General features: G+C 36.0%; 2 protein-coding genes across 9 annotated transcripts; both read right to left on the bottom strand.

Moving 5' to 3' along the window:
• Positions 1-729: 729 nt before the first annotated feature.
• LOC114543588 lies at positions 730-6813 on the bottom strand. Of its 4 annotated transcripts, none has more exons than XR_003690109.1 (6): positions 6778-6813; positions 6526-6593; positions 6198-6299; positions 6005-6045; positions 5310-5589; positions 758-941 (listed from the first exon to the last, which is right to left on the bottom strand). XR_003690109.1 is itself a non-coding variant. In XM_028562511.1 (5 exons), the coding sequence occupies exons 3-5, from the start codon at positions 6006-6008 to the stop codon at positions 869-871; spliced, it is 357 nt and encodes a 118-aa protein (XP_028418312.1). In that variant the 5' UTR covers positions 6009-6045; positions 6526-6593; positions 6778-6813; the 3' UTR covers positions 730-868. The 4 variants fall into 4 exon arrangements, 1 of the variants encoding a protein (XP_028418312.1); XR_003690110.1 differs by having other exon boundaries at positions 6186-6299; XR_003690111.1 differs by lacking the exon at positions 758-941 and adding an exon at positions 3673-3775.
• Positions 6814-6817: 4 nt separating this feature from the next.
• On the bottom strand, positions 6818-10480 carry LOC114543589. Of its 5 annotated transcripts, none has more exons than XR_003690112.1 (10): positions 9908-9947; positions 9707-9748; positions 9299-9373; positions 8886-8932; positions 8360-8447; positions 8170-8277; positions 7985-8025; positions 7625-7702; positions 7359-7434; positions 6818-6886 (listed from the first exon to the last, which is right to left on the bottom strand). XR_003690112.1 is itself a non-coding variant. In XM_028562513.1 (9 exons), the coding sequence occupies exons 5-9, from the start codon at positions 8441-8443 to the stop codon at positions 7365-7367; spliced, it is 381 nt and encodes a 126-aa protein (XP_028418314.1). In that variant the 5' UTR covers positions 8444-8447; positions 8886-8932; positions 9299-9373; positions 9707-9748; positions 10442-10480; the 3' UTR covers positions 6838-7364. The 5 variants fall into 5 exon arrangements, 2 of the variants coding, with proteins under 2 accessions (XP_028418314.1, XP_028418313.1); XR_003690113.1 differs by having other exon boundaries at positions 6838-6953; XR_003690114.1 differs by adding an exon at positions 9124-9190 and having other exon boundaries at positions 6838-7434.
• Between the last annotated feature and the right edge of the window lie 1219 nt (positions 10481-11699).

Here is an 11699-nt window from a genome sequence, read left to right on the forward strand (position 1 = left end):
GCACGACATTTTAAAATTAAAAAGATCGAGTGTATGTTAAAAAAATTCAATGTGTTAACATATTCAATTTACGCTTTGGCTTTGGTTAGTATATTCAATTTACGCTTGCATTTAAAAACAATTTATATTCACAGAACGCCGAAAGAAGGAGAGTTAATAAGATCATAATTATTTGTCCGGGCTAGCATGCAAATTAGCAAACATATTTTAATGCAAGCGGATATTAGAAGCCAATTGGACAAAAATACTAGCTAATCGCAATTTTTTCCATTTATGAATGCGTGATTATAATCCAGATTTCAATTTTTTAAACGGTGTTTAAGAAAACCGGAGATTATTTTAATGTCTGTAATGTTTAACACAAGTGAAAACCCGTTGTTCGAGACTGAATGAAATTTACCTTGTGCGATAGTTTTTATACATGGGTGCCGTAAAAATGTGTCTCGTTCTCTTGTTGCTAAACAAAGTGGCTCAGATGGCAGATCATTAGATTAAGTTAAAGTGAGCAAATTATCAGTACAATTTATCTACGATGATATTTGCATACATTCAACAACCAAAACATCTAAATTAGCAAGAAGCTCTTTATAGAATGATGTAGTCAATTTATTAGCACGGGACAGCTAAAATTGGTGCCTGCGTCCAATTTGATGCACAGCAATTTAAAGCACAGCGCATCCATTTTGACCGTGCCAATAGTTTGCAGCTAAAATTTACTGGTTCACTTACTGATCAAAACCAATCTCGTCATATATTCTTTCGGCATTCGCGTTAGTTGATATGAAAATACTTTTTGTCAAGCCAATCAACCACATAATATTCTTTTGAGAGAGCTGTCCTCGCAGCCAGTTCCCAACGACGTGAAATTCTATGACGCCACGCTTCTCTTCACGACGAGCTGCCTCGTCTCGTCCAATGTGTCACCCAGGGTAAAAACCGTGCTTTAAGTACATAGTTTAAACGAAATTGACTTTTTGTTTTGAAATTGACATCTCCGAGACCTTTGTGTAGACCGTAAATATACAGTTGGTATTCAGCCAATAATGAAAACTGTTTAAAGTTTGTCAAATATTTTCACTAAATTCTTGGCAAGCTTCCTTCAGTAAATTAACCTGCACACGCTGGTTTTACTTCTATTTTCAATTTACAACAATTTCATGAAACAACTCTCGTACAACAATCTAAACGATCTCAAAACGCTCTAAGACAGTCTGCATTTATAATAATAATACAGCTCCACACATTTACTTATAGTCCCGGGCCCGGTTGTATCAATGCCGTTTAGCTTAAACGGCGGATAAGTCAAAATTAAATAATACTCTTACATCTCTCTTGAATGGGTCAACTATCCCGTCCAAAAGGAAAATCGGAATTGAAAAGGCAAGTAAATCTTTGGAACTGTTGTAGAATATGATAAACTGACCGAAATTCGCAAATATAGTAAATTTAAATCCAGTGGCAATATGGCGTTTTACGGCCATGATATCCTAGTTCGATAAATCTTATTAAAATGGAGCTTTCTTTCAACGTAGGTGTAAAGGGGATTGAAGATTTATAAATGGCTATTCCCAGCCAAATTTCGTTCTACATAAAACACGTGATGTTCAGCTGTTGTTTGCTCTATACACTTGATCGTACTTCTTCGCTTCACTATCCCGTCCAACAGGAAAATCAGAATTTAAAAGGCAAGTAAATCTTTGAAATTGTTGTAGAATATTATAAACTGACAAATTCGCAAATATAGTAAATCTAAATCCAGTGGCAATATGGCGTTTTACTGCCATGATATCCTAGTTAAATCTCATTAAAATGGAGCTTTCTTTCAACCTAGGTGTAAACGGGATTGAAGATTTATAAATGGCTATTCACAGCCAAACTTCGTTCTACATAAAACACATGATTTCAGCTGTTGTTTGCTCTATACACTTCGAATATTCTCATCAAATGTATGACAGTATGATCGTATTTCTTCAATTCGCTTTACTATCCCGTCCAACACGAAAATCGGAATTGAAAAGGCAAGTAAATCTTTGGAACTGTTGTAGAATATGATAAACTGACAAATTCGCAAATATAGTAAATTTAAATCCAGTGGCAATATGGCGTTTTACGGCCATGATATCCTAGTCCGATAAATCTTATTAAAATCGAGCTTTCTTTCAACCTAGGTGTAAAGAGATTGAAGATTTATAAATGGCTATTCACAGCCAAACTTCGTTCTACATAAAACACGTGATGTTCAGCTGTTGTTTGCTGTATACACTTCGAATATTCTCATCAAATGTTTTTCGCTTCACTATCCCGTCCAACAGGAAAATCAGAATTTAAAAGGCAAGTAAATCTTTGAAATTGTTGTGGAATATGATAAACTAACAAATTCGCACATATCCTAGTTCGATAAATCTCATTAAAATGGAGCTTTCTTACAAGGGTGTTATGTGTATATGAAAGAAAACAACCTGTATTTTTTTCTGTATATTCTTGTGTTATAGATATCACAAAATACATACTGTACACTAGTACACTACAGTATAGACCCTCTGTGATTTATATACAATCATAGTTTCAATTGTATGAAAATGATGTTCTTGTAATCTCCATTGTAGAGCAAAGGCCGCGCGAATCATTTGTTTTATGTTTATCAACTCGAACTGGAACACGCGATTGGAACAAGATGGCTTCCAGCAATGGGAAATATGTTAAAAATGTAGTGGATATGTATTTGTGTTCTCTTCATATCATGAAAGGGTAAGTAATTTTTGAAATTGTATGCATAAATTGTTTGTCTTAAGGGACCGGTCATTATTAATGGCCGGGGGTGGGACCGAAGAGAAACTCCCAAAGTCCAAAAAAAATTTTTACCCACCCATTCAACATCAATAAATTTTCCCTGACCCACCCAACAATCTTTCAGGTTTTTTCCTAACCAACCCCACCGAGTTTGCTTATATACAATATCACAAAAAAGTGGTATTGACGAGTATACCTGTCAATGTTCCACCAAATCGAAAGCCGTGGAAATTACACACACTGGTATTAACTGGTCGAGAAGCACGTTTATGTTGAGTATTATAATAGCAAGTTGGCAAGAAGAGATTTATTTATTATTGACCACTGAAATTGACCATGCACTGAAATTGACCCGATCTTACATCATCGGAATTCATGGGAATTATAATGAATATCATGTCTAATCCCCAGTTGTCCCTCGAATTCCTGTAAATCACATGGCACGTTGTTGTTTTGAAGGAGAATCTAGTGAATATTCGAGATGGCTGAGAATTTAACGTTCGAAAATTTTATGTCTTCATTGAAATTTACTGAGGAATATCTGCAGCGTTTTAAAGACACTGGCTTTGACGATGTGGAGTTGATCAAGACCATGGATGCTGAAGAGAAACAACAAATGTTTGATATTGTTGGCTTGGTCATTTGTTGAAATTCAAGAAAGCTCTTTCTAGTCTTGAAAAGCCATCGATTGACATCGTTGGAGGCACGAATGATATAAATATGAATACAACACCAACGACGACCAAGCCGACTTGTGTTAAACGAGGAAAGGCTCAATGTAGTAAGTGGATTTCAGGAAGGGTTAATTCCCAATTGTTGATTCCCAATTGTTAATTCCCATTTGTTGGAAAAGATACAATGACTTCCCTTCAGATGTTAAGGTAGATGATGTCTCCAAAAGCCAACGTGCGGTTGAGCATTTTAATGGAACTATAAGTTCATTAAAGTCCTTGAAAGATCAACTGTTGTCAAGGAAAAAGGAACTCTATAATGAACATATGGAGGAAAATTCATGGGCTGGTGATGAAATTAAATTTATTTGTGAATCAATTTTCCAAATTGAGGAAATGATGAATGGAATTGAAAAGATCATGCATGATGTTCAGCATGTAATGCATCAACTTGAGAAGAGGTTTGATGCAGCTGATGTTCGAAAGACTGAAAAGAGAAGACGGGCCAGGAGAGATAAAGAAACCAGAACAAAACTAAAAAAGAAAAAAAGGATTGTGCAAGAAAGGCATGAAGCACAAGTGGCTGAGCAAGTGGAATGTGCAAGTTTTTCCTCAGTTGAGGATGCTCTTGTTTATAACATTGATGTTGAATGACTGACAGACAGTATCCTAAAACAGTACATTGTATTATTGTACAGTATTTCATGTAGTCTCAGTATTTTAAGAATAATATAAATTTTATCTATGCTAAAAAAATTTTACCCACCCCAACCACTATTCCATTTTTTCTTAACCCACCCTTGGGTACCTTCAAATTTTTCTTTACCCACCCCTTTTCTCTTCGGCCTTAATTCCACGGGCTAAATTTTCAAGCGAAATGCGAAATATTTCTCCTGCTTCTTTTGAATTGTGAGCAATGATGCATAATTAATTGATTCAAGCGGTCAAAATTCAAAAGAAACAGACGAAATATTTCGCATTTCGCCGAGAAAAGGCGCCCGTGGAGTTAGGCCCTTAGAGTTAGGCCCTTAGAGTTAATATGTGGATATCAACATGTTTCATTGTGAATTTTAAAATTTAGAGAATGGCATCGACGATATGCCTATAGAAATGTCCATTGCAATAATCTGTTTAGTAAAACTCTTGAAGGCTGCTGAACGGCGTTTGCATCAGCGCAAATAAAAAAATAAAACAATGCTGGCAGCAGATCATGAGGTTTGTTTGCCCCAGCAACCCTTTTGGACTATAATATGGTTGACATCTAATATAGGATTTCTTCATTTGTCACCTACATTCATTGAAATCTACAAAAGCTTTATAAAAACTAATAGCACTATTATAGAGCACCTGTATTATATATATTTTTGGAAGAAACCATGTAATTTTGCACTATATCAGTGATGACATAAGCCTTATATGGGGGGCACCTGTTCCTCAACACACACAGTGCCCCCCTGGCAAAAATCCTGTTTACAGCCTTGGGGCCAGTTGTTCAAAAGGTGCATGGATAAAGTTATCCACTGGATAGTGACCTAATTTTTCAACTGTCGTAAAAAAGCTTTGAAAAACAAGAAAGCTACTTATGACCCTTAAAAAGTATTTTAACTTCACAACTGTGAAGTTAAATCTTGGCTATGCCAAGTGGTGAAGATATGGCATATATAATTGCCTGGATTTTGCCCATAATTGCACACTGAAACCTCCCACCAGATTGTTCAAAAACCTTATCTGGTAAACAGTATCATTACCTGCTCAACCAATATCAGCCATTCAACCATCAGTACCAATCTGGATCTGTATTTATATATGCTTAAATAGTTGCAATTATAGCATAGTAAATTCATATACCTGCGTAATATATGTTTGTTTCTGTAGGCGAGACCTAAGATCTCTTGCTTCTTTAGCAATGTTGCACCATTTCGCAGAATGTTTCTCGGTGAGCAGTTTTCGTTTGTTACACTCTCTGCGACCTTTCGAGGTAAAGCTTCAGATGCGGTCGAACGCTTAATTATGGCGCGCTGTTGACGCATTCTTTCTTCGATGACGCATTCGTTTATTCGGGCCTCAAAGTTGGCTTTTTTTCGTGGCTTTTTCACCGGAAGTGACGTACATTGGAGAACAGAGGGACCTGTACATGAAGAAAGAAGGCTGCTTTTATTTTGCAAAACATCCGGACTATCCCAGTGTCAGATTGGAAAGTGAAATAGATAAAGGCACTATATTATTACATATAAAGCACGTGTTTTCTTGCCTGTTGATTTCCAAAAGCTGTTTGAAAATACTGACATTTCACCCTATTGTTTCTTTAATTGACGATATTGACGATACGAATTTCTATGTTGATTTGTACTATATTACACTGGCGAAATTTGACTCATGAAATCACAGGATCGAACTATCTAAATTCTCCCGCAAAATCCGAAAGCAACCATCCTCGTAGTACAATTTTCTTTAAGAATTAACTTCAAGATATTAAAAATTTTATAATAAAAGATAATATGAAACCAGACATTTTTCTCCGATTTTATTTTTCTGTAACTTACCCATTGCAATACCCAGGCTTGTCAAGTAGTTCACGTTGTTCCTGTGGAAAAGGGGACGCCCTTAGAATTGCCACTGATAGTGTAGTGGTATTATAGCATGTACACCGCTTAAAATAGTGGTAATCCAGAAAAGAAGAGGGGTTAGAGACTCTCCTTTCAAAATATATTACAAAATTTCTACTTGTTTTCGTACGAAGAATTTAAAACTGCGGAGTCGGGTACTGTTTTGAGGATTCAAACAAACATCTGATGTTTCTTGATGACATGTGGATTTTGAAGTTCCACTGGTATATCGCTGTAGGATGAAATAAGTTCCGATTAAATTTCCTGCAGTTACACGTAATTGTAGAGATATGAATCCGATCAGCATAAGTATATCGCTCATGCATATATATGTTGAGTTGAGCCTAAATTTAGTGTGTATATTTAATATAGTGAATACCAAACAATATCTGACGATACTGTATACGCCAATGGCAATGGCCGAATAGCCCAATATAAACATCTCTTAGTGGTAGTACCTTGTTGCAGCAAATTATAGTAATGACACGTCTTTGCATGATAACACCTTTGTACAGCACAAATGCCTCTGAAAATAGTCAAGAGAACTTTCATGAACTGTGGGGATTACTACCTTATTTTAAGGGCAAAATATTGCGAGGGTGGTTATACAACCTGTGCACCTATACAGTAGATAGTAAATTATTCAGTGTATCGACCGTGTAAGAAAATGGGTACATGGTATGTAGAATTTGAGCTACAAACCTACTTACCAACGGTCAATGAAGTCATTTACACTTGCCTTGGCCGTTTGTTTCTTGTTCAAGAACCTGGGGGTGAATGCACAGCTGGTCACCTGATCCTGGCACACATACGTTCGGTCTCAAACATAAAACAATAGAAAACGTCAATTTCAACAGTTAAATCTTCGTTTCCCGGTTTTGCTTACCTAAACGTGAGAAACACAGGAGTTTCTTGTAAAACATCCGAGGCTCGTATCAATTTTTTTGACGGTCTGTTATCAGGATGTGTTTGACTTGTATGTTTCGATCATAGTTTCATGTCCATAGCTTGTTTCATGTCCAGGATGCACGAAATTATTCCTAACTTTTAATTCTAAACCTCACCCTAACCCTGACCTAATTGCTTATACTAAAAGATTTGAATCAAGGATTATATTCGCGGACACTGGACATGAAATTATTACTTATTTCCACCAAATCTGACAGGTTTTTAGCAGATTCGCCAACAAGCTTATTACTATACAAGGTTTTAAACTTGACAAGCCGTCTTAAATGTATGTGTTTAAAGACTTTGGTATTAATACGTCGAAAAAATACAGTAGACACCATACCTTTCTTTAGCAAACAACAAGAAACAGCACCCTTGTTCTCTGGGTTGCAAACGTTTTCATAAAATCCTTCCATTGCCTAAAACAGACCATAAATCCTTTGATAAACCTCAATCAGCTTGTTCATTGCGAGTTATTTAGTTGAACATAACCTCCTGATCAAAATGATTTTTCGTCCTCGTAAAAACGTACAGATGAACTGTTTAACTATATATTCATTTGTTAAAAAGTCTAGTCTTAAGATTTCGCTGGATGGCAATAGAACTAACCTCTGTAAATTCGTTTTTTCGTCGTGGCTCAACAAAAATAGTTTTTTGTGTCTCAAGTCGGTTCCATAGACCAAAACTCTTACAAAACAAAGGATAATCATTGTGAATTAACGTAACGGACTAGGATATGAAATATCGTTCCTATATCAGTTTTAACAACACACAAAACCCTAACCGATTTAGAATTTCGATCTAAGGAAGCACCATCAAAAGGTCCAGTAAGATTAATCTGTATAAAAATCACATTAGCTGTATTTATACAAGAGACGAACAATTCATCGGGACGAACCTACACAAATTTTATATTAAAAGGTAATATGAAACCAGACATTTTCCTACGATTTAATTTTTTTAACTTACCTATTGCAATCCCCATTTTTGTCAAGTAGTTCACGTTGTTCCTGTGGAAAAGGGGACGCCCTTAGAATTGCCACTGATAGTGTAGTGGTATTATTGCATGTACACCGCTTCAAAGTAGTAGTAATCCAGAAACGATGAGGGGTTAGAGACTCTCCTTTCAAAATATATACTAAAAAAATTTCTACCTGTTTTTGTACGAAGAGTTTAGAACTTTTGAGGATTCCAACAAACATCTGATGTTTCTTAATGACATGTAGATTTTGAAGTTCCACTGGTAAGCCCTTATAGGTTTCCTAAATCAATCACCGTTATTAAAAAATGACTATACAAAAGATCATCTTGTAGCTTAATGTTATGGTGGACGTAATTGATCACCTTTGTCGCCACCAGCTGCTTTGCTGGTTGACCAAACATCCAGTTGCTTCCTCTTCCAACCGTCATTCGCTTGCTGTTGAACATGAACCTAAAAAACACAAGAAACTTAATTTGGCTACAGCAATACATGAATTGTCTCATTTTTCATTAACTACCTGCCATGCAGAGTTTACTTTTAATACACACAGGTTGAGATGATTGCACCGTAAATGTGCCAGCTTGTTGCACATCTTTCTTTTCGCTCGACCCTAATGCATCGCTGTTCTGAAAAACTACCTGGGATGCAATAATGTGGAAAGATTGGACTAGATTTTATCCGTGAAAATGATTGTTTACGAAAATGATTGTTTACAACAATTACGACACAAAGGAAACCAGGTTAACGACTGCTTGAAGACATGTAGATAAGTGGAGCTACAAGAAAGCTATTACAGCAATAAACGTCAAAAAATATCAACATACGAGCCCTTTCCCCAAATTTCTACCACTAAGTCTTCTATCATGTCAAAGACTACTGTATACGTACTTTCAAGGCGTCCGCGAACTGTCTTTGTATTGCACCACCAATTTGATCTACATTGAAGAAGATTTGCTTAAATAATGTATGCATTTCATTTCCCAGTTTTAACAATAGGTTGCTGCAATACTGGCATATTGAATCATGCAGAGCTTGCTCCAACTCGATAATCGCCTAAAATTCTTTGCACATCCAAATTTAACAAATGAAATGTTGAAACAAGCTCGGAAACCACTCATAAACTCACTTGCAACGGACAATGAAATCACTTTCTCGAGTGATTTCGTACTTTGACCAGAAGTTCGAAAATGTAACTGGGTGACAAAAAGACAAAAGACTGCAAAAGTTTAGGCATTTCTAACGAGGCTGCAGTCATATAATGCTTGTTTCAACAATGTTTTCAAATAAATTGTATACTGCACCTGCCGGGATGTGTAATTATTTGGAGGATGAAGATGTTACAGTATGCAATTCTTCCTCTAGCTTCAAGACCAAGCCTGGAAAATAAACAAAATTGACCCAATTATAATACGAAATCAGGCTAGCAAATCACGTCAAAAGAGGAGGCTGGGTATTATAAATGAACTAGCCGTAATCTGATTGGCTTGATAACCGATGCAAATCACTAGCTGTTCAATGAACTGCGTACAGCTGAGAAGAGGTATACAAAAATATTCCTAGCCACCATTTTAGTATTCCTCAATTTCCATTCGTGGCTTCACCTACTACACGTTCCAGGTATATTTATTGATTATATTTACAAGAGGCCCATTTTGATGTGCGGTTTCAATCCTGATATCATGACTGGCAACCGAAAGCTATACATATACCTTTTATGTATGCGATTTCCTGTTTATCCAAATCTCCATCATCTGGTAAACAGAAATACGAGATTTTTAACACAGCTGATTGTACAAAAAGGCGATCAACTATGGTTAGCGGCAGAATTGCTCAATCAGAATCCTCTCTTTAGGGGGTACATTGATATTTCGCAAAAGATTTCTTAATTTACGAAACTTTAAGAACCATACCAGAGAGAAATTCTAACAGTGGTATGACAACTTGAGGCGTTGGCGAAAGTTTAGTAAACTTTTCCAGATATGTTGGGAGCAGTCTAAGGAACGAAAATTTAGAAATTATTGCTCAAAAAACCTTGTATTTGTGAAGGAGTATCTCGCATAACAAGAGACGTTACATTTAGGCTGGAGTTTGTTGAAATACATTTCTGTAAATTCACTGAGTGCATTATCAAGGCACGATTTCAAATATCTCCAAAGCAATAAACTTATAAAACGCTGCAATTACTTAAATCAACTTCATTCTTTACAAAGTGCTAATGGACATAAAAAAGTCTCAAATTCCAGACTATCTTAAGTAGCCTTACCTTGCCATAACTGGCAAGGCATTTCTAACATACATATGGTGAGACAGGATACGCATAACGTCGCGGAATGAGCAACCAAACTAATCTGCAAAGTACGCATCAGACAAAACTAGACGAAATATACAACAACGTTTAAGCGAGAACAGACAACGGCTGAAAATAAAGTCAAGCAGGTTCTTACTTGTTCATCTTGACCAATGAAAATGTGGTACGTACACAGCTCTGTTAATACCTTCACATGTTACAATAAAATATCCAATTAAATTATTAGTATGGTATGATACACTTATGGTATAAATTTTATGGTATGGTATGGTGTGATATAATTATGGTATGATATGGTTATCGTATGGTATGATTTTCATGGTATGGTATGGTGTGATATAATTTTGGAATTATATGGTTATCGTATGGTATGATTTGGTTATGGTTAGTTATGGTATGATATGATTATACGATATGATTATATGATATGTTGTGTATGGTTATGGTATAGTATGGTTTTGGTATAGTTATGGTAAGATATTATGATAGATGCAAAAAACTGAAGGATAAGAACCGTACTGGAAAAATTCTAGCGTACAAATGAGGTCGGCGCATATCATGAGGAACACGAAATAATCCAGGAAGAAAATCATAATTTCAAACCTGAATGCAAAGTAAAATTTTTAGTTCATGATTTTGGTGTGAAAAGTGCACAACTTTACTTCCCTTACCATTTTAGATAACACTGTACATATTAAACGTAAGTAGTGCTTTCAAGAATGTATCAAGTTTTTATCTTGCAGTGCCTCTGGAAAGTTTCTCAGAACAACAACACACTCCCATTCCAATTTCTAGAAAATCAAGAAAGTTGTACTTCAATCGAAACTTAATACCAGATGATATATTATGATGGAAAAGTTTACCTGTTGTAAGCACACAAGAATAACATTCATTGCCTCGTTTTAAAGCAGTGAGACAATCCCGGTTGTCTTATCTTCTGCAGAACTAAAACAAAAATGAGGATGTATTGAATTTGAATTTTTTGAATTTAATCACATTATTACCAAAAAGTAGAGGTAACAGGTGGCTGAACAGAGCATGGCCCCAATTGACATTAGCTACCGGTAAAGCAACCAGAGAGGTGCTGAAATCACCTAACGCTCGCCGGCACTGTTTGTCTAGAATAAGGCTAAACTCTGTATGAAAGGTATCTGTATGAAGCACAAATTACCGATCTTTTTATTACAAATTACAAGGCTAAAATCCGCGTTGGAAGGTAATATTAAGCACAAACTTCAGATATTAGTTGTGACCTCAGAATTACTGGCCAAAACTGGCCTCGGAATTACATTAGTTTTATTTGTGACCAATATTTCTTCCGTTTCTCGCAATCCGCGCACGTGATATCAACAGGTATGTTAACGGACCAGGCAAAAGTCCCTGCTTTTAAGCCG

Source organism: Dendronephthya gigantea, unplaced genomic scaffold (assembly GCF_004324835.1).
Source record: "Dendronephthya gigantea isolate DGI-Jeju-01 unplaced genomic scaffold, DenGig_1.0 000491F, whole genome shotgun sequence".
In the NCBI taxonomy this organism is placed as follows: domain Eukaryota; kingdom Metazoa; phylum Cnidaria; class Anthozoa; order Malacalcyonacea; family Nephtheidae; genus Dendronephthya; species Dendronephthya gigantea.